Genomic DNA, 21,799 nt, shown 5'->3' with positions numbered 1-21,799 from the left:
TACCCTTCGACTTGGATATCCAATAATAAAACGCCACGGAGGCCTTCTCTTGGTATACAGTAACGTTGCGTTATGGCTGTTATCAGCACATTTGTCCACGTCACCTCCGGGCCCACGACGTCAAATGATAAAGCACCATGCTGAAATAGTGCCATTGAATTGAAATTGGTTACTAAATAATCATGTCTGTCGCATGTCAATTTTGAGGTGAGTGCGCCCACCTATAGTTATCTTCGTTATCTGTGTTATCAGGTTCTATGGAGCGTGCGATGGGAATTTGAGGGGGTAGAAGGTCGTTATTGGGTTAGTGGAACGTCCCACGTTCTTTGCTGATTTTTACTAGTGTACTCTTGGGCAAGAGCTCGCTAATTTTCTCATCGAGTTCACATAACAGAACATCACAGACATGTATCGATTTTCGCAGTGTCTAGGTCTACATTCATCATACTGTATATAAATATTCGTGACATCATAAACATAGTAGCTTCGTATTGCATCGTGGGGCATCGTGGAACATCGTGGACCGAGTTAAAAGTCAATGGGAGTAGCGACGATCTCTTCATTGCCGTGGGGCGACGGTAGGTCCAGCCCCCCTCTCGAGTAGCCTCGCCTATTTGTTGTTAGGTCGAACCCAGATACTTCGCTTTCAGGAGCACAATATAATTCACTATCCCCTTGCTTGTGTAGCTCGCTCTTGTCTGCCTAGGAAAGTTGGTAGTGTTAGATTGAACGCATCAAGATTCTCCAGCGCCACTTGCCTCCGAATCTTGTGCCGTGGCTGGTCGAGATAATGCATCCATGGGAGTAAATCGTAGAGAAAATTGGTTGCGAGTAGCAAGTTTTAACGACATTATACCATTTTCTCTCTCTTTTTCCCGGATATTTGTTCGCTCATTCAACCTACCAGAAAAATCAGTACGCAATCTGGGCGCATTGTTCTGATACATACATGACAACTGAATATGCATTAACGACATAAGTTTCACGTTAGCTGGACCACTCACGAGTGGTATTGACATAAATGTTGACCGTATTCATATGAAAAGGCAACCTGCACATCAACGCCTGGTCAGTCCATAGTTTGAGTGAGTGATGGAGATATGCGAAGGTGGTGCGTACCAGTACCAGGACTCCATATCTACAATCCATATAATCAACAAGATACCTTGCGTTGAAACTAGGAGTAAACCACGATTAAGAACGAGAAATTTGAGAGATTTGATAGTGCCATCCGTCCTATATCACGATATCACACCAACCCAACAGTGTGGAATTATAGTTATGACGTACTTTCTGAAACCTCTCCCCACTGAATCAAGAAAATACCACATTGCGATAGTTGCAATGATGTCACAAGCGGTTGGGATTGATATAGACAGAACAGCCACAATCTATATAGATCAGAATTTTGCAATGCGGTGCTGGGTAAAACCACATACTTTGACTGGCTTGCTGTAACTATAGGTAAGACTGTTATGTGTAGCCAGCAAAACAGTCAAAGCTAGGAAATGCATCAAATACTAAGTTAAAGTCTGTATGATCAGACTGCAGCCTGACACACCAAGCCCACAACCTGACGAAGTTATGCATGAGATTGTTTTTACATGGATACATAGTATACTCACCGAAACCAGTAACTGCGAGACACACCTACAATAAAATGAATATCATTATGAAATAGGAGCAAAGGGGGAAGTTCACTATCAAAACAGACAGGATCCAAGTCTTCTTATTGCTAACTGCTTAGGCTCGTTAGAAATCAAATAATTGATGCTTAAAATAAACGAACCTGCGCGTATTTGGTGTGCGAAGAATAACTGGGCACTGACATGCTGTCAAAAAAGCCCAGGAAAAAACACAAAACCATGACTCCTCTTACATTGGTTGGACCACGTATACTACCGATGTCCCTGCACTGTTGCCCCTAAAGTATTCTTCAATAGGTATTAATGCAATTATATAAAGTCCTCGTTACCAGAATAGAATGGAGATCTGGGATGGACGATCAAAATTTTGTACCTGAACGAGAATTAGCTGAAGTAGTAAAAAGAGACAAGAAAACTATTACCAGATAGAAATGCATCATTTTCGCAAAGAATGCCCATGACATGATATCAAGTGCGCTATACACAAAGCTCTGAGTATGAATTGATTACTTCTGCCTCTACGCCCACGTACAGCATAGTCCAAACCTGATAATAACAGATAGACATTGTCATTACTGAGTGCAGGCAGAGAAATCAGCGAGACACGTACCATTGCCTTCAAGTACCATCGATCATTGTAGTTCTGGAAGTAATGGTAGCCTTGTACCAGCGAACACCCCAGAAAACTAGTTAGATGTCAACTTTTTTTTTCGGATGGGATACAAAATGATCAGACATTGAGGATATGAGAAGCCCTAATGAAGAGAACGATTGATCAGAAGAGGAAAATATGTTTAAACATACCCATACTTGCCCCAGTAGCCAGTATTAATGTAGTTTACTTCCTGTGCCGACAAAGAAGACATTGATTTAGAGAGGAGGGGGTGATATGTGTTGGGACTGTCGTTACACAACTGGACGTTATAATCCGGAAATGAAGGTCAACACGCATCTTTCCCACTTATTTTTGTGATAGCATCAGCCTCAACCTGTACAATCAAACAAAGGTGGTAGATAGATGCAGGAGTTGTAGCGGTCGTCCAAGTCTCCGGAGGATGCTATAATGAAATATATAATGGAGTAGGCCAGGACAGCATCCTTGGCTTGGACGTGAGGCTTGCTCTGCCACAGAGGAGTCCTCTTGTGAGAGAAAGTGACTCCAGATATATTGATGTACCAGTGGGAGCGCCTCTGACATGTGTCACAGTGCTATGTCCAGTGTTCGCCTATCAGCGAAACGAAGCCTGATCCAAGAACAAGAATTCCTAGCACCGCAACTAAAATTAGGAAGCTTGGGAAGCGATAAAGCTCGTTAGGGCGCAGCGAGACCTGAGGCCAGCGCTACATATCAGGAGGAACGACTGTCTTCTTCCTCATAGTATGCTTAGGAGAGACTAAGTGCTCCTACATCTGGATACCAAATGAAATTGTGACAACAAGTGGTGGCCAAACTTTGTCTGAAGTGGAATAATGGCTCGAGAACATGCCACGCAATTTTTACAAGTAGGACTTCCCTGTAGCCAAGACGTCAGACTCGGACCTAACGATGTCGCCTTCAGTGGAAAAGTGTGAAATTTGAGACATAGGTCCTGTGCTCGAAGAAAATGTGACTTCTTGATAGAAACCGTCCAGCCACCTATTTCGACAAAGCCAAGTAATGAAGTGGTTGGACCTCAACCCGCGGTCTTGACAGCGAGCCAAATATGCCGCTTATACAAAGCTCTCTCTCTCTAGCCCACTACTAGTACGCTCAATTCACTCGGCTTATAGGTATTCAAAAGGCTCAGTACCCAGTGTGCATGCAGCCGCGTCGATACGGACATGGACAACTTTGCTCAATATATCTTACCTTTCCTTTCCATTCAGTCCTAATAACGATACAGCAACATCCATGGTCCCTATGTGTCCGTGTTATACGAGGCGGATCATTATTGGAATTTCTGGCTTGATGCTTTGCTACTGACAGTTAGAATGAATCAACTCCCTTCGAAAGGCTGTCAGCTGAGTGCTGAGCGCTGAGTACTGAAAACATTTGCATTTACCTGCAAGTTCCTAATCTGCCGTTCCGAGGCTCAGCGAGTTGCCGGGTGCGTCTAACTTGAATTCTCACCACTTCAAAGTCATATCTATGTTATCTTCAAATTAGCTTATCTGCTTTTTTCGAAAACGACAGTTCATAAACCTTATACATATAAAAGCTACGGATAACGTATCACTACTTGCTTTCTATCATGTGAGGCATTGCCCTACACGGTCGGATCCGTGTATTATTCAGCTCCAAAAGCTCCCCGCTATACTCTTCTCAGCCCTTCCAAGTGACATTGAACGTTGATTGTCTCGTAATATACATGGACAGTCCGCCCCAGTCTCATGTTCGAGGCAACGACGATGCTCTGCTGGCCAGCTTGGGTTACAAGCAGGAATTGAAGCGCGACTTTTCAGCTATTCAGATATTCGGGATTAGCTTCAGCATCATCGGAGTATTGCCTTCTGTTGCGTACGTTTTCATTCCTTTTGATAGTGCTCGAGCCCTATTGAATTGTACTTGCTTTAGATCTGTGCTGGTATATGCTATTCCGAACGGAGGAGCCTCTGCAATGGTTTGGGGGGTAAGCCAAAGCTTTCAAAGCCTCTTTATCTCTTAGGTCTTACCGCAATGTTAGTGGGCAACCTGCTCGATTTTTCTAGTTTTTATCGCAATGGCAATGGCAGAGCTTGGCTCTGCTGCACCCACTGCTGGTGGCTTATACTTCTGGACCTTCACTTATTCCCCACCACGGTATCGCCGACTATTGTCTTGGTTAGTCGGGTGTAAGTCAGGCCTCACAATACGCACACTGTGTCCCAGATTTTGAAATAGTACATCATCCAGACACGAATACCATCGGATATATAGCTGGAACAGCAGGTGTTGACTGGGGTTTGGCTGTGCAGATAATGGCACTCGCTAGCATTGGATCTGATCTGTCTTTTACTCCTACAGTGTCTCAAACTTTGTGAGCATGATTCCTCGCGTTGACTCCTTGCATCACTAAAACGTTTTATGGTGAATACTAGTGGCGTGTACTGCGCCCTGTTATTTTGCCATGCGATCATATCGAGCATGGCAACGAAAATTGTCGCCAGACTGCAGAACATATACATAGCCCTGAACATATTGTAAGTATACATCGAAGAGAGTGATAAAGTTAATTATCCTCTTACCTGGCCTGATAGGTTACCCTTGGCTGTCATAGTTGCTCTGCCGATAGCCACGCCAACAGAATTCAAGAACTCTGCAGGATATGCATTCGGTGATTTCCAAAACAGTACGAGTTTTATTTTGTACCTGCTCCATCCTTAATTACATGAACTCAAAGCGTCGGGATGGCCTGATGGATTTGCTTTCATCCTAAGTTTTTTGGCACCGCTATGGACGATCGGTAAGCCTGAAGTCATCTGCATTCGCATTCCTAGATGAATCATTTCCAGGTGGGTTTGACAGCAGTCTCCATCTCAGTGAGGAAGCCAACAATGCTAGCTTCGCCGTCCCATTCGCTGTGATGTCTGCGACTACCCTTGGATGTCTATTGGGATGGGGTAGGGCTCGTAATGCGCAATCAGTAACAAATAATCATTCGGGATTCATATAGGAATTGTGGTGGCCTTGGCTTTTAACATGGGCTCAGATTTATCTTCCATAGTCGACAATCCTGTGGGGCAACCATTCGTCACCGTTAGTGATGCGTTATCCTCTGTCTTACATACTGTGTTTACCCTTCTTGCTCAGATATTTCTCAATAGCTTTGGAAAGACTGGAACAATAGCAATCTGGTCGTTTATTATTATTGCTCAGTCAGTTGATTTTGTGTCATCTTATACGTGGAAGTGGGCTGAAGTTCGAACTCACTCTCTAGATTTATGATGGGTAGCAGCTCGGTACAGCATACTTTTTTGTTACCTCAAAGTCTTAATTCTCACTAAAATACAGCTCACCGCTTCTTCTCGACAAACATGGGCATTCGCTCGAGATGGCGCCCTCCCCTTCTCGAGCTATCTGTATCGCATAAACCCATATACCGGTACACCTGTGCACTGTGTATGGTTTTCGGCCTTTTGCGCGTTTCTGCTTTGCTTGCTAGCTTTTGCTGGCACAGCGGCAATCGGTGCTGTTTTCACCTTGGGAGTGGTGAGTCAGTACATCGCATACTCGATACCCATCACAGCCAGAGTGCTATATGGAAAACAGTTTAAGCCAGGCAGGTTTAATCTAGGCGCATATGTATGTTCATTCCTATTCCTGCTACACTAACGTTGTCCCCATGACACGTTCAACCCGACCTGGAAATTAATTCAAATGCGTTCCTTCTTTCTCTCTAGAGCCGTCCAGTTGCTATTATCGCGGTAGTCTGGATGACGTTCGCGTGGATCGTCCTCTTGTTTCCAACCGCGCCGGCCCCGACAACGACAACGATGAATTACGCAGTAGCGGTCATGGGTGGCACTCTGGTGCTTGCAACGATATACTATTTCTTCCCGAAATACGGTGGCGTTCACTGGTTTGAAGGTCCTCTTGCGAATATCCATGTTAGCCACGAACAAAGTACAGACAAAGTTTGTATTACTCCTGAATTGAAACGCGCGACGCTGATACGAAATTTAGGCGTCATCTCTTGGACAGACTGTTTCAGGGAAGGTGTAGGTCAGAGAAGTACCCCTCAGTAAAAACGCTCAATCATGTGTAGTCACAGATAGTCATAATCACGCAAAGTCAAAGGCACATTGGTTGTGCTCCCCATGGTATGGAAGTATCAAGTTAGCCTTGTTATCGTTTTCCATCATCCGTCACTCTGTAACCATTCGAAAACGTCTTATAGAGGCAAAACAAGTCGGCAAAAGCAGCCTATAGCTATCCGCTCGTAGATTTGGAAAAGATATAAATTATCCTAAGAAGTGTAACTGTTCGTAAGCAATCACATACATTGCATGTAGCGACAAAGTCTATTTCCATGCTAAGGGATTATAAGACGTTGTCATTTCCACCGTAAGTATTAGGTCTATTTTAGTCAATGCCTAGGTTACAAGCCAGATATAAAGCTGTTACGGAAACATCCCCGTTTCAGTGAGTGAAGAAAGTCGAACCATGGACTTCCAACCATTCGCACACTTGAACTCGAAGTTCAAGCTTCAAGCTTCAATCTTCTAATTCCCATTGTTTTCCTATCACAAGCATGTCATCCTTGTCTTCCTGCCGCTATGTCGTGCGAACCCCTTAAAATAACCAGTATACAGGAAAATGTCAAATTAGATGTCTGGTTTTATAGGCCTGATAAGCCTGGTCCCTATCCAGTGGTCGTTGCAGGGCATGGGTAAGATCTGGGCCTTTGGCTTTTGGCTCAATCCATTGAATTGATTCATAGTTTAACAGTCATCAAGGATGCTGGTTATGCAGCTTTTGCTCAGCAATGGGCCGAGGGGGCTGGATGGGCTTCTCTTATCTTCGACTATCGAGGCTTCGGTGATTCCGATGGTGAACCACGTAATGTGGTGGGGTTCGAGTCACAGTTGCAAGACTATCGTAGTGTTATTGAGTGGGCGAGTTCCCAAGCCGATTTCATAGCCGAGAAAATTGTTGTAATGGGCTCGGCTTGGAGTGGACTTCAAGTCGCCGACCTTGTGGTAAACGATGGTCGCTTAGCAGGAGGCATGGCACATTGCCCAGTGTTAGATGGTAAAAAGTCATTACAATCAGTCATACAGTAGTTCTTTCACAGTGATTTTTTGCAGCACGCGCCACTGTCACGAGTGTCCTGCCCCGCCCCAAACTTTTATTTTGGGCATGCATCGACTATTTGAGAGGCAAACTAGGTTTTCGTCCTATATTCCTGCGTGCCGTTGGTAAGCCTGGCGAATTCGCTGTCCTCAATTCACCTTCTTCTTATGCAGGTAAGTCAACATCTTTTGGTAGTCGTATTGTTTTAATGCCAATTTTGGTGTAGGGTTCACGTCTATGTTTGCGCAGGGTCGTACACCTTTCGACCGAGCACCCAACCTTATATCTCCGCGATTCATTACTGAAGCGCTATCGTGTCGTCCTGGTTTAGCTCTCAAAAAAGCTCTTTGTCCCATGCTCGTTGTCTCGGCAGAAGAGGATGATATAGTTCCCATAGGAATCACTCGTGATATCGTCGCAAATGCCGACAAAAGTAAGTTTTTGTAATCGTTTATTGTAACTCGATGGTGACCTACCTGGCATCTTGCAGGAGTGAAGTTAGTAAATATTCGTTGTGGTCATTACGAAATTATGGCAGGCGGGAAGGTATGTCCCGTAAATTCCCGATGACTAATCTGCGATAAATACTTCTTAGGGGTACGAAGCAAATATAAATGCTCAGATCAACTTTCTTCAAAACCTGTCAAGGATTGATCAGCATTAGAGCAGTTAACAACCTATATCGAGAAATTCTTGTTAAGGCGTACATCCTCGAGACTGAGAGCTTCATAGTATGCATCAAAATCTACTTTGAGTCCAAGAGGGTTGACCACCTTCCAATCCTTTGCATGTTACGATACACAATTTTTGGACCTTTAAATTTCATTCTCCTCTTTAACTTTCTTCTGTAGTTTTCACACACTGCGCCATGCAGCACTTTCCACTTTGTTCTGGCTCCACCTTCTTGTGCTGCACTGTGTTTCCTTATTTTTAGATGCAAGTATCTCACACAGTGGAGCTGGTCACACGGGCACACGGGCTGGGCCCTATGACATCATCAGCCACTGCCTTCATCAACTGTATAGTACATATGTACAAACAAACTGTAGTAGTATATATACCCCAAAAGATCAAGGAGACCCCTCAGCAAGTCCTCCTGTTGTTTACCCACAACAAACTCGGTCCTACTCTAAGGGGTTTACCCATCCCTCACTATATCCTCTATAGCTTGTTGTTGTGTGCGCTAGAGTATAAAAACTTTGGTTGTAACATTAGGACTTGCTCTTTCTACTCTCTTGCACTTTATGCAAACCTGGACCACAGGGTTAAGTGGACATCTTTCAAACAGTAAGATTTGGGAGCCAGATTGGTGTTGAGCATTTGCTAACCGGCGGAAACTTGAGTGTGTGCCCCAATCCTGCAGGCAAGCTCCTCAGAACAAGGTACTAGAAAGAATCTATACACGGCCCCCAGTGTTAAGGGGAGTGCTATAGCTCAACAGTGGTGTAGAACCATTGTTGATTAGATTTAGATACAAAACTTCTTTTTTGGATACCTCTGACCAGGCTGGGCACTTGCCTCTGCCAGTTGGAGAAGGGTTGACAACTTAGCAAGTGGACCACCCCTTGACAACTGTTTGGACCAGGGTTTACTACGAATACCTTTTAAATACAATTTCAAATATTATAGTGTGGGTAGTTGGAGATTGAGATCTGATACTCAGCTGGGAATAGGTAGATCCACAGATAGCAAGCGGGGACCCCCAGTTACCTTTTTCTTACATTACAAAGAGAACAAGTCAACATGTCGTTGTAACAACCCCAACAAAGTAACATGAACACTCTATTGCACAACGTGCGTGCACAGATTCTGTCGCTGATAACCCAGCTTGTCGAGATTCAGGCTGCACCTGCCACTGAACCTACAGTTGAGCAAAAATTTAACAAGAAAGTCAAAATTGTTGCTGACCCTAGCACTTTTGAGGGAGACCAGGCTTGATTTGCTGAATGGTGGATCAAGCTCCAAATTTGGATCAAGGCAAATTGGGACACATTTGCCGATGATTTTGGGATAGCAATGGCAGTGCTATTACAACTAAAAGGAACTGTGGCAGGTCAATACGCTCAAGTAAGACACCAGGAGTGCTACACTGCTGGTGCATGGCCTACCTGGGATAATCTCAAAGTAGAGATCAAAAAATATTTCAAACCACAGGCTGAGCGTGACTGGGTGAGTCAACAGAACTGTTCCTTCAAACAGGGAAATATGAAGACAGATGATTTTGTAACCCGGTGTCATGCACCAAAGTTGATTGGTAGCATGGACAGGTGTCAAGAATGAAGCAAATATTCAAAAAGACTCGTCTTTGCGCCACACAGGCACAGTGCCACGTGGAATAGTAATTAATATTGCCTTTTTTGAACTTGTGGCTGATCAGCACCACCTCTATTAGGCAATCCAGTCGCGTTCACCTTTGCTTTTCCATTCGGTACTTTCAGCATTTTGGCATTTTGGCAAATTTTTGTGTCACCACTGGCTACACATTGCGCTCTTGCTTTCGTCGCCCTCCCTTACCTTTTTTTTCTTTACTCAGTCCCACCATAGGACCCTTACTCTCTTTTTTATTCTCACCCAACAGTCGCTTCTGGATCCCTATTCTGGTTCACCTCCTTGTCACCTTCACCCTCCTACTCCTCATATTTTCTGCTCCCCCACCATATCTGATGTTACCACTTTCTATCCATTTCCGTTGCCAATCCATTGATCACCACGTGCCGCTGCTGATATCAGCAAAGCCCCAGCGGCCGGTCCAAGTTGGGACCTTTTGCCCATCTTCATGATGTCAATCTTCCATCATATACTATCAAAACTGGTCACTCGTCTTGCCTGGTTGGAGTGTGGGTGGGTAGTTTTTGAGCTGGAGAAGGTTCATCCACCTGTGTTGCCCTTGTACATCGCCATCCCATTCACTTGGGTACACTTATCTTTTGTCCATTGTCTTCGCTACAGCTACAGCTACCACACGCTGCCTGAGACTCACTTGTTCCAAATTGGAACTACTCCCCTCCCTCCCTCGTTTGACCAGGTGGTCCAGTACAACCAGTCCATTGGTAAGGCCATGGAACCGTTGGATTTGGACTAGGTGGTGGACCGGTGGCTCCAGTTTCTTTTTTTTCAGCAGAATATTCATTTACAGTGCAATTATTTTTGAATTTTGAATCATTTTTATGGACACATAATTTTCTAGAATGCCTGACTGACAATAAAGAAACTGTGTTGATACTGATCTATAACAAAGGGGACAGTGGTCCCAAAAGTCGCGTGCAGCACATGTGGGAGCACATTTTTTTGCTTAGTTTTGCTTGCGTGGTTTTTGGTTAGCAGTAGAGGGTAGGTAGTGCAGTAGTAACGAGTGCAGTGAAAATTGTAGCCACATTGAAAATTCTCACGTTTATAAGGACAGACAGCACAAGTTCACTGACTTCTGACTAAATAAAATTTGATCACTTTACTGTATTATTATTACTCAAAAGAAAGTATGGAGTAGCTCAGTCAAGAGCAACAAAATGCTTTTGATACCATCATACAATCAATCAATCATAATTGGGGAATAACTTGCTTTATTCACAGTGCTAAAGGTAAGGGAAAAATATATCTCTGTAATACAATTGCCGCTGCTGCTTGAGCAAGAGATAATCATAATGTTGCTCTATGTGTAGCATCCTCTGAGATTTAATCCCTGCTCTTGGAGGGTGGCTGCACAGCTCATTCACACCTTGGAATCCCTATTCCTGTACATGAAACATTCACATGCAGGATTCCATAAAACTCCGGCCTCCATGAGGTATTTGATACATACCAGAGTTATTGTCTGGGATGAAGCACTAATGCAACACCGTCATAGAATTGAAGCATTGGATTGTACATTGCGGGACATCCTGGATAATCAGCTTCCATTTGGAGGCATTACAATGGTCTTTGGAGGGGACTTCCGCTAAACAACACCTGTTGTTCCAAGAGGGTCAAGGCAGCATATTATTTCTGCCTCTCTTAGAAGGTCACAGCTGTGGAAAAATATCCATGTTTGCTATCTCACACGGGACATGCACCTGGACCGTACTGCAGAAAGTGAAGTCTCTGCTGTAAGGACCATTTATATTTTCTTATTTTCTTATCTTTTTGTTCCACCTCTTGGTTCTCAGACGCTTTTCCCATCACACCTCTGGCTCTAGGGCTAGAGGTATCCTTTGCTATCTTGCTTCTTATAGCCCTCACAGGCTTTCTGAACCATCATTACCACTTCATATTGCAGATCAGAGACTGGGTAGTACTCCCAGCTAGCCAGCACAATGGGTAAGGACTGGTGGTAGACATCTCGCCAACCAGCTCCAAGCCCCATCAGTGCCTGGAGATATTAATAGACACTTTAGTCAGAATTGTACCTCATCATGAGCATACGGTTCCTGAACATGTGTGACAATACTTATTATCAGTACATTCTCTCACCTGCTGATTAATCCCTAAAGTTGTATGATAGTTATTCTTTCTTTTATTGGATAGTTTCATCCTCAAACCACCTTTTTTTTATTCTACTTTTGGTCTGAGAGATAGACGATTAGCTATAAAAACCCTACATACTCATGTATTGTTCTTTAGCTTTCTATTACTTTTACCCACTTTACTCTTCATCAGAAACCCTTGAGTTTACTCCCAAGTCCTCTACTTGCTATATTTGCTAGCATCTGTTGACCTCAAGCTCATTGCACCTCTTACTCTCTGCAAGTGCAGTCGGAGACGGGCATTGTTTTTGTTATAGTTTAACATTGCCTCACATTTGCGCTCTCTGCAAGTGCAGTCGGAGACGGGTATTGTTTTTGTTATAGTTTAATATTGCCTCACATTTGCTAGCTGGCTTCTGGATGTTGGTGGTGGTTGTGGAATTGCAGGAGATGGAACTATTAAGCTCCCCACCAACATGCTTATACCAGAAAACACCATAGACCCATTAGTCAACACTACCTATCCTGGAATTGCAAATGGAGACCAAGATGACCATTATTTCTTCCACTGCACCATCCTCTCCACAAAAAATGATGCTCTTAGCGGCCTTAATTCAGCAATCCTCACAAAATTCCCTGGATATAGTAGCTCTGTCGATTGATAAAGTGGTTGGAGAGGGATATAAACATTATCCTGTGGAATTCTTGAACTCCTCCCAAGTATCTGGCCTTCCTGAAGCGCACCTCAAACTTAAAGCTGGATATCCACTTATGCTCCTCCGCAATATTGATCCCCTAAATGGACTCTGTATTAGAACATACATAATGTTGATAGAGATGAAGAGAAGAGCATTGAAGTGCAGTTACAGGTCTTGGGAGGAAAGCATGCAGGAAAGATAGCTTTTATTTCCCCCCTCACATTAGAACCTTCATTGGAAGAATTGCCCATCAAGCTATCACATCATCAATTCCCTGTCCGTGTTGCCTTTGCCATGACCATCAACAAGTCTCAAGGGCAATCAGTGACACAGGTTGGGCTGAATTTACCTGCTCCAGGGCTTTTACATGGGCAACTATATATTGCATTGTCTTGCTGCACTTTAAGAGAGAGAATAAAAGTGCTATTTCCACATGGTTCAAATTATAGATGTACTGTCAATGTGGTGTATCCCAAAATTCTGACTGGCTTTATCCGTGACTGGCAAGTAGATTTTCCTCCAATTCTCACCTTTTTTACTAAAGTGTTTTGTTCTTAGATCATATTATCATCCTTTATCATTTTTGGAGTCATTTTATTTTATTTCTCATCAATTTATCAATGTAATACCACAGAATTTTTACATTACAATATACATTGATATTTGTAAAGATTTAATAAATCATCTGCTTGAATTTAGTATACTGTGTACAAGTTTAGGGCAGGCTTATAAGAATATTCACCAACAAAACAGCAAGTTAAACCTGCACCATAGGATTCAAAGACTTCACATACATTACAGACAGCACAAGTTCACTGACTTGACATTTTGATCACTTAATAGTATTATTATTATTATTTATCGTATAGTAAAAATATTGCACCAGTGGCAGAGCCACGGGCTGGACCTCGTATTTTTTGCCTTGCCCTTTTTGACTGCATCTTCCCATGACATCATGATTTTCTTGCTCTCTTTTTGCTATTGGACTTTACTTTATGGCTGTACAAACCTGTAACATTACTTACACAGCATTCATTGTTCTATCCCTTTCTTTTTGTTATTTTGACAATCTTATCCTGTACTACCTACACAGGATTCGTCAGCATACATTCCTTCCTTCATGTTCTTTCTCATTGATATACTGTGCATAGCCTCCCTTTCTTTTACTATATAAACCCCTGTATTCTACCTTGTAAAAACAACAAGAACTCCAATCCAGACTTCTTCTCTAAATCTCAAGTTCACTACTCTGCTACTTGTGATTCAGTGTGGTCACAACACTTCCCACTGCTGCTACTGTTATCTGCTGTCATCATCACTCTTCACTTTTGAAAGCCATTGTCATCCCTTTCAATTAGAGTCCTTCTGAGCACTACAGTTTGTGCATCAGGAGCCTGCTATCACTGGGAGCCTCATCACCTCGTCATCTCGTTGTTCTCAAACCTACCTTGTGCTATAATTAGCAAGGTAGTGCTTGTCCATACTCGTCACTAAGCCCCTATCTTTATCTTCCAACTATCCCTCCTCCTCAAAACCCACACCCATATATCTCTGTGTTTTTTACTTTGAAAGATCGTCATACGTACCACCCCACAAACAACCAGACCACTCCACTGCTCTAGGAGGCAAAGCCCATACACAAGCTCTGTGGAATCTGGGAGGATTGTGTGTTAGTTTGTTTTGTGTGTGGTTTTCTAACAACAATTCTCATCATCGACACCGGTTCCTCGCCCTCTTCATCCAAGGAGGGCTTGGTAATGAACACACAGTGGAACTGCTAGAGCGCAATTTGAACCCCCACATCACCAAACAGGTCTATCTGCAGGATATGAGAAGCAAAAACTTGGCCCTAGTGGCTGAGGAAGTTTGCCAAATAGGTAGAGCCATGGAGCTCTAGGCTATGCACCAAGGTGGCAGGCCCACCACCAAAAACAACTCTTCCCAGAGGTGCTCTGTGTCATCAAATCAAAACCATAATCACTCTCACAGGTTCAAGCTGTTCCGGCTGTAACCAAGGCAGGGAGTGTAATAATCCTACACCCTTTACCGAGTTAATGGAGGTGCAAGCTTATAAATCAAACAAGTAGTGTCAAGGTATCAATATTAAGATGTAATCAACAACTGGGGAATGTATGTACATGGGTGGTTGTATATATACATTTCTGTAGGTCAGCCATGAGGCGCTGACTGATGTACTACATCATAGTTTAGGCTTAGTCAGGTGACTGTAATGTCACGTGATGAGATAAGATTTGGAACTAGAGATTAGATAAGATTCCTGGGGGTTCAAATTGTGACAGGGAGCCCCTATGGATATCGGTGTGGTCCAAGGAGGACAGATGCACAGATTCAAAGGGAACTGCTACAATTGTGGCCAAGAGGGACACATGTCCCAAGACTGTAGAAATGGGGCACAGGCCGCCCAACAAAAAAATAATCAAGGGCGCCAGACGCGCCTGTTATGATAACACAATTTTTGGACCTTTCCTTCATTTTCATTCTCCGGTTTAACCTTGTGTACGTTAGCTTTCACACATGGTGCCACGCGGCACTTCCCCTTTTGTTCAAACTCCTCTTTCTCGCGCCACATTGTCTTCTTCTTATTTTTTGATACAACTCTCTCGCACAGTGGAGCTGGTCATGCGGGCTAGGCCCCATGACATCATCAGCCACTATCTTTATCAACTGTATAGTACATAAGTACAAACAACTCTGTATTAGTATATATACCCCAATAGATCCAGGAGACTCCTCAGCAAGTCCTCCTGTTGTATACCAACAAACTCTCTGCAGCTTAAGGGGTAACCACTCCCCATCCATCTTCTTTATAGTGTGTTTCTGTGTGCGCCAGAGTAAGTCACTCTTGGTTGTTACATTAGGACTCGCTCTTCTACTCTCTCGCACGTTTGTGCAAAAAGTCCCACTGGGCACCCGGACTCCAGGGTGAAGGAGATTTGGTCATTGGTTGGGAATATCCCACATAGCAGATAGGTGTGCTCTTCGCGACAACCTTGTAGTGCTTTGGGAGAAGAACCGATACCTTTGATACGCGGCCCCCAGCGTTAAGGGGAGTACTATAGCTCAGCAGTTGGTGTGGAACTACTGTTGATTAGATTTAGAAATACAAAACCTTCCTCTTTAAATACCTCTGACCAGGCCGGGCACTTGCCTCCGCCAGTCTGGAGAAGGGTTGACAGCTTAACAAGCGGACCACCCCCTGACAACCGTTTGGACCAGGGTTTCGTACAAATATCCTTTATATACAAATTCAAATACTATAAACCAAGGTAAGACTATTCATACTTTCCTCATGGGGGTTATTCATTGCATTGATTAGTTAACTTGTATCCCAGATAGATCTGATTCCATTTGTACAATACATCACTTCTTGAGTACAAATGTCTGTTTAGTCATTATTTTGTTGTATTTTATGTTTAGTGTAAGAGTACCTACTGTGAAACACATTTTGTGTAGCTTGAGAGATCTGGAGGGAAGTTTTGCATAAGCAAGAATCAGCAAAACCACCAGAAAAGTAATTAATTTGCCTGTAGATATGAAATCTGATCTAAAGAAAATGCTTGAAAAGGAGAAGAAGGAGCAGAAGATGTTACAATAACACATTTTTGGACCTTTAATTTTCATTCTCCTATCTAACTTTCTTCTATAGTTTTCACACACTGTGCCAGGCGGCACTTTCCTTTTGTTCAAACTCCACCTTCTTGCGCTGCGCTGCGTTTCTTTTATTTTTAGATACAAGTATCTCACGCAGTGGAGCTGGTCACATGGGCTGCACCCTCTGACATCATCAGCCACTGCCTCCATCAACTGTATAGTACACATGTACAAACAAACCTGTAGTAGTATAAATACCCAATAGATACAGGAGACTCCTCAGCGAGTCCTCCTGCTGTTTACCCACAACTAACTTGGTCCTATCTAAAAGGTAACCACTCCCTCCACTACCTTTATAGTTTGTCTGAGTTGTGCGCCAGAGTAACTAACTCCTGGTTGTTACATTAGGACTCACTCTACTACTCTCTCGCACTTTGTGCAAACCCGGTCCCCAGGGTTAAGGGGTTATTGTTTGGGAATATCCCGTATAGCAGAAGGGTGCACTCCTAGCAACGGCCTTGTAGTGCTCTGGGAGAAGAGACAATTATTGATACACGGCCCCCAGTGTTAAGGGGAGTACTTCAGAGCAAACTTTCTTGTAGAGGTACCGTGTTCGAAGATTTTTCAATTTGCTGTTGGATCAGAATCAGGCAGGAAGGGTTGCAAGTTGCAATTCTTGTAGTAACAGAGGCCAGTCACTATGGTCAACGGGCAGGCACCCCAGAAGAAATTGACTATTTGTCATTGTAAAATCATGTGTTTGTTAGGATGTAAAGGTCACCGGAAAAGAACAGCTACAAAATTTCACCATTTGTCATGTAACTATCATATTGTTTTGGTGATTAAACTGCGGGTGGAGCATTATTGAAGTGAGGGCATTATTGCCACTGAAGAAAAGGGAAATCAGACATTGCGGCATGATGTGTCTGTTAAAAATGAAAAGGTTTTATTGAGGGTTATGTTTGAACAAGAGTGACCTAAGTAACAATAATGAGCCAAAAAGATGGCAGCTATCTATTCCTCAAGCATATCAAATGTCAAATGAGCCTTGACTACTGATGACCTGGCAGAGTCCTTGGAAGAATCAGAACTCTTGATTGATTTTTTTCACTGACAACTCCAAGCTGTAGTTCAAGTGGTGAGGATTAGGACACAGGTGGAGGTGGATAGAGAAGACGTACAGATTGCAGTTGAGAGATTAGTGTCACTTGAAGGATATGTTCTAGTTTGGGATGAGCTTGAACTAACTGTTTGGTGCAGTTGCCACAAAAGATGCTAATGTCAATGGAGACTCCAACGTCAACGAAGTCTCCCTTGCGGAATTGAGTGTGCAACGCGTCTACGCGGCCGAGGGGCAATTTTTCCAAAATTTGCCACTTGTCAAAAACAGACTTAGCTCTCTCCATTGGGTCGTCACATTTCCGTAAAATGGAGGATTTTTCTTTGTTTGCAGAGGTCACCTGGAATAGCATTAAGCAAAAGATGGGTGAACGGAAAGGTGTGAGAGATACCTTTGAGAAGATCCGCCTTTGCATGTACAAGGATCGTATACCAGCAGTGGACGGTTCTTTGTAGTTATGTTCACCAAGGCTGATATGTACCAGTTGACAAACATTGCGTATGGTATTCAATGTTGATCGCCACTGTTTTTTGAATAGCCCAGGCGACAGAGTGAGAGTTTGTGCAGCTGACGGTGCAGACTGAAGACTCCTGTAGCACATCAATAAGTGTGAGCATGAACACAACCAAACACGCACACATACCCGTTCCACGTGGCAAGTGGTCCGAGCTGGCATTTTTTGATAATCCCTTGAACACGGATTGTGACAGGGTACAAGGTATTGTCAACCACAGGAACCGGCGGCTCTTTGTATAAGAGAAGGTGATGGTGAGTATAGTCAGTTGATGTGGGGTCATCGGCAACATAAGCCCATTCACAGAGTTTGTGGTAGGTTGTTGGTACCACATTGTTGTCTGTGAAATCAATTTAGAGTGATTTGAGGAGGCCGGTGGTCAGTCGGTGAGGCCAATGTAAAACAAGTACATTGTTACCGCCGTCTGAAAAGTTCCATTGTCAAGTCATCCACCTTTAAGAGTAATGATATGCACTAACCTTGGATGAAAGACATGGTGTGGAAAAACGGCGGAAAATGTTGAGTGTGGCGACAAACATTGACTGTGGCAAAAAATGGAGGGAGAGCCAATTTCAAATATATGTGGTGAATCGGGGAGCGTCGGAGAGCCCTTGAATATCAAAAGGTGGTGGAGCTGTTGTTAAGAACGCAAAAGGAATTGATATGAGAAGCGAAAGAGAACGGTTTGAAAATAGGACATGCCTTCACTCTTACAATCACTCATTGCCATGAATCCTCCCCCTCCATTGTACTTTGGCGACTGTAATGGTTTTCTGGTTCGGAAATGCGCCACAAAGCTTGTTGATCAAGTTCTCTCACACTGCAATGTTGGGACCACTATGCTGTATGGAGGCACATCCCGTACAAAATATGCTGTTGTCCAGAGTCATCTGAGGGCGTTGGAGTGGATGGGAGCCCTGAGACATGGATGTGTATGTGCCAAGTTTTTCTAAAGATAGGATACTGTGGTATTTGAAGAATAGTGAAGGATATGATGTAGTGCAGGAAGAGGCAAAGAACAAGGATGATTATGTTGCCCACGTTGACATTGAAGAGGTCATCAGTCTCGCACGTGGTGAGATGAAGATTGATCTTGTGGTATCTTTGATGTTCGTGAGCCTCTCGCCTGTTTTTTGCTTCCACTCCACCGCTGTGATGAACTTCATCTCTGGGGACGGATTCTTCAGCACATACCCCATCTTGACAGGAGAGAGGCGCTCACTGATTAATGCCAACCATTACACCCTCTTTTAATATACTACTCCGCATTCTACATCTGTTCGGGGATACCTGAAATACATGGAGTGAGGCTATGATGTTCGAATGAATCCACAAGCATGGGAGAACGAGGGGACAGAAGAAGCACACCTGTGTTGGAAGGACACCATATGTCCTCATACGATTCATACCATTAACGACCGTAGCTGCTTGTTCTGGAAAATTTGTGAAGAAGGAGAGGTTGCAGTGGAGGTTAGGGAAGGAAAAGACGAGCCACACTGCTATGGCGAGGGGATGGTGTGGTACTTGGGGGGCTACAGCTGCACAGGTGAATATCAGACCTTACAGCCTTTTGCAATGAAAGTGGGAAGAGGCACACCTTATCCATAAAAGCTTAGTAGCTTTCACAATGATGCATATTGCGCTAAATAAAGAGTCTTAGTTTCCTCATCCAACACCTGCAGACAATTGAACTCTTCTCTAAACTCTTGTCCAATATGTTGGTTGGTGCGTACACTTTTGAAAGTCCTCAAGATGGCAACACCAGCTAAAGAGGTTGCATGAGATAGCATAACATAGACATTCTGTAGAAACCTGCAGCCTGCCAGATCCAATATAACCTTCTTCAATGAACGCCCTTGTACCTTGTAGTTGGTGTAAGCGTAAGCTGGTAACAAAGGCAGTTGAGTTCGCACAATATTGCAGGATTTTGCTGATGTGTGGGAAGCGTGCTCTTCTGCTGTGATTTTGGGACTATAAGTGAAACGCGTTGGAGAAGGCAGAATGGGAACGACGTCTATAGGAAGTGAAGGGGATTGGAGGTTAGCACCTTCAATTTTGACATAAGCACACTCAGTGTAGCGACAATTTTGCTCGTCTACTGAGAATTTGATGTCTTGAAGAATTCCTTCAGCGCCATTTACAACGTTGCAAAAAGTGGCCACATTTTCAGTGACCATGACACGCATGCCTAGGATAAGGGGAATCTTTCCCAAGCTGTCATGAGTGATGCTTGCTCCGATATGATCCCATATAAATTGTTGTACATCTTCGCTGAGGGGTTTTTTCTTCATGACATCTTTTGAGTGGTATACAAGGAAGTCCTGATTGGTGCTACGAGCAAAAGACTGTACCTTTTTGTAGTTAATGGCATCACAGAGCACTTTTTTGCAAACAATTATGGGAGCATCTTTGAAGTTCCCGAGATCTTGAGGATGGTGAACACTCAAATATTGCAAGCATTGTTTATTGAACACGTCAAAGTCTGACTCACTGTAATTTGTACCAACACCTGATTGGGAATCTGTCATGATTGTTGTATCGTTCCATGCGCAGCTGAGTCGAATACACTGCAGAAGGTTGATGAATGACAGATCGCCAAGAGCACACCAATTTTTCTTGAGCTCAACGACTTTGTTGATTTGACGCCATAAGAAAGCTCCATGTAAGGAAGATTGACCATATTCGGTTTGAGCGTACGGTGGATGATTGGTTACGGTTCAACTTTCGAGCCCGGCCAATGTCCGGCATAATATTTTTCAAAATCCGATGTACCTTCAGCTATTATATTTGTATTTAGCAAAATTCGAGCAAGGCCTTTGATGGGCGATCAACGAAGATACATTTTAATTAATTTCTTTGATCCAGCGAGTGTGATTTGGGCAAAAGCCAGTGTGATGAGAGATCGAGCGAGCGTGCAATTCAATATGTCAACATAGGATTTCAAGCGTCCAAATACATCAAGAAATTACAAGTATTACACATATACTGACAACCCCTCTCCTCAAGGTAAGATCTCCACCTCACCCGCTTCGATTGTGTTCTGCATGGCTGTGATACCGGCGGAAATAGAAGGACAGCGAGTAAAAACGGCGCGGCTGACAGCGATAACGAGAGGAGAGGTAGACTGCCTGAGAAAATAGAGATGAGACAGTTTCGAAGTCGACGAGTCAAAGGTCACTTACCACGCAGCAAAGATACCAATTCTACGTCCTCTGGTGACCAAATAGAAGGGACCAGCTGTCCCAGCATCAGGAACCTCATAAACCTGGCCGAGGTATGTGCGAGTGATAGCCTGTGAGGCATTTGGCACATTACCTCCAGGTGGAGCGGCAGGGGTAGCGAGCGAGCCAAGTGCTGTGGTGAAAAGAGGAGAGCTGGTGGTGATCGGAGAAACTGTCGCATAAGCACTGGCACCCAAAGCAGGAGTAAGCGGAGAAGAGGCGGCACCCAAAGCAGGAGTGCGTGAAGAAGCAGCAGCTGAAGGACCAGATACCACAGTAGAGCTGGCGGCAAGCGACCCTTGAACTATTGAGGAAGATGGGGAAGAGCTGGTGTATATGGGACTTGATGGAGTTGAAGGGCGGGCACTGCCAAGAACAGCGGACATCATGAGCATAGCGTTGCTCCTACTCAAGGTTACGGATGAGAGGAGAGAAAGGAGGATGTCTGGAGGTACACGTAAGTTAGTGCAATAATCAGAAACATGAGAAGGCCTTACTCATAGTTTCTTCCTCGTCGCTGAGGCAATCTTCACTCACGGAGCGTTCAGGCTGCTTGGAAGAGTTTGAACGACCAGGGGGAGGAGATTGAGTCATTGCAATTTGGAAGGAGGAGGTAAGTATGTCTGGATGATAATTGTGAACTCACCCGTACCTTTTATAGCTGTTTGCTTGAGGCAGCATAGACTTACAGCCCATAGTTGACAATTATTGAGATCTACAAACACGGCAGTCTGACAGAGTTGCAGATTTTCATGCGTGAGAACAATAGCTAAAGTCCAACAAATCAACATCACGTG

General features: G+C 43.8%; 9 protein-coding genes across 9 annotated transcripts; 3 read left to right on the top strand and 6 right to left on the bottom strand.

Annotated features, from left to right (window-relative positions):
* Nucleotides 1–42: 42 nt before the first annotated feature.
* On the bottom strand, nt 43–1,333 carry SERLADRAFT_481078 (uncharacterized protein; the record flags this gene model as incomplete). The annotated part of the gene is made up of 6 exons (XM_007324724.1): nt 43–702; nt 759–900; nt 950–956; nt 1,005–1,051; nt 1,120–1,236; nt 1,291–1,333. Coding segments are annotated over 6 exons (530 nt in total), but the record flags the coding sequence as incomplete, so codon positions are not given.
* A 323-nt stretch (nt 1,334–1,656) lies between these two features.
* SERLADRAFT_481076 (uncharacterized protein) lies at nt 1,657–2,808 on the bottom strand (the record flags this gene model as incomplete). The annotated part of the gene is made up of 8 exons (XM_007324723.1): nt 1,657–1,739; nt 1,790–1,824; nt 1,880–1,924; nt 1,976–2,019; nt 2,069–2,123; nt 2,179–2,192; nt 2,257–2,401; nt 2,461–2,808. Coding segments are annotated over 7 exons (279 nt in total), but the record flags the coding sequence as incomplete, so codon positions are not given.
* A 1,186-nt stretch (nt 2,809–3,994) lies between these two features.
* SERLADRAFT_375137 (uncharacterized protein) lies at nt 3,995–6,327 on the top strand (the record flags this gene model as incomplete). The annotated part of the gene is made up of 14 exons (XM_007324722.1): nt 3,995–4,143; nt 4,201–4,255; nt 4,310–4,457; nt 4,519–4,642; nt 4,704–4,805; nt 4,863–4,954; nt 5,006–5,068; nt 5,118–5,225; nt 5,279–5,361; nt 5,416–5,480; nt 5,543–5,564; nt 5,617–5,907; nt 6,006–6,212; nt 6,289–6,327. The coding sequence occupies 14 exons, from the start codon at nt 3,995–3,997 to the stop codon at nt 6,325–6,327; spliced, it is 1,548 nt and encodes a 515-aa protein (XP_007324784.1).
* A 554-nt stretch (nt 6,328–6,881) lies between these two features.
* On the top strand, nt 6,882–8,062 carry SERLADRAFT_444086 (uncharacterized protein; the record flags this gene model as incomplete). Its single annotated transcript, XM_007324721.1, has 6 exons — nt 6,882–6,994; nt 7,046–7,356; nt 7,413–7,571; nt 7,625–7,831; nt 7,889–7,944; nt 7,994–8,062. 6 exons carry the CDS (start codon nt 6,882–6,884, stop codon nt 8,060–8,062), a joined length of 915 nt encoding a protein of 304 aa, XP_007324783.1.
* A 5,674-nt stretch (nt 8,063–13,736) lies between these two features.
* Nucleotides 13,737–14,123, top strand: SERLADRAFT_404231 (uncharacterized protein; the record flags this gene model as incomplete). Its single annotated transcript, XM_007324720.1, has 1 exon — nt 13,737–14,123. A coding segment is annotated over one exon (157 nt), but the record flags the coding sequence as incomplete, so codon positions are not given.
* A 2,953-nt stretch (nt 14,124–17,076) lies between these two features.
* SERLADRAFT_481065 (uncharacterized protein) lies at nt 17,077–17,729 on the bottom strand (the record flags this gene model as incomplete). Its single annotated transcript, XM_007324719.1, has 3 exons — nt 17,077–17,271; nt 17,329–17,607; nt 17,659–17,729. The coding sequence occupies 3 exons, from the start codon at nt 17,680–17,682 to the stop codon at nt 17,200–17,202; spliced, it is 375 nt and encodes a 124-aa protein (XP_007324781.1).
* An 8-nt stretch (nt 17,730–17,737) lies between these two features.
* SERLADRAFT_481064 (uncharacterized protein) lies at nt 17,738–18,748 on the bottom strand (the record flags this gene model as incomplete). Its single annotated transcript, XM_007324718.1, has 4 exons — nt 17,738–17,847; nt 17,905–18,205; nt 18,261–18,415; nt 18,484–18,748. Coding segments are annotated over 2 exons (321 nt in total), but the record flags the coding sequence as incomplete, so codon positions are not given.
* A 501-nt stretch (nt 18,749–19,249) lies between these two features.
* SERLADRAFT_481063 (uncharacterized protein) lies at nt 19,250–20,382 on the bottom strand (the record flags this gene model as incomplete). Its single annotated transcript, XM_007324717.1, has 6 exons — nt 19,250–19,319; nt 19,379–19,457; nt 19,515–19,546; nt 19,598–20,066; nt 20,175–20,206; nt 20,273–20,382. The coding sequence occupies 5 exons, from the start codon at nt 20,307–20,309 to the stop codon at nt 19,404–19,406; spliced, it is 624 nt and encodes a 207-aa protein (XP_007324779.1).
* A 400-nt stretch (nt 20,383–20,782) lies between these two features.
* SERLADRAFT_418872 (uncharacterized protein) lies at nt 20,783–21,691 on the bottom strand (the record flags this gene model as incomplete). Its single annotated transcript, XM_007324716.1, has 4 exons — nt 20,783–20,909; nt 20,964–21,447; nt 21,500–21,554; nt 21,655–21,691. The coding sequence occupies 3 exons, from the start codon at nt 21,501–21,503 to the stop codon at nt 20,783–20,785; spliced, it is 615 nt and encodes a 204-aa protein (XP_007324778.1).
* Between the last annotated feature and the right edge of the window lie 108 nt (nt 21,692–21,799).

The sequence above is a fragment of the Serpula lacrymans genome (genome assembly GCF_000218685.1).
Source record: "Serpula lacrymans var. lacrymans S7.9 unplaced genomic scaffold SERLAscaffold_21, whole genome shotgun sequence".
Lineage (NCBI taxonomy): Eukaryota > Fungi > Basidiomycota > Agaricomycetes > Boletales > Serpulaceae > Serpula > Serpula lacrymans.
Note: the sequence above shows the minus strand (reverse complement) of the source record. Positions and strands in the feature narration are given on the sequence as shown.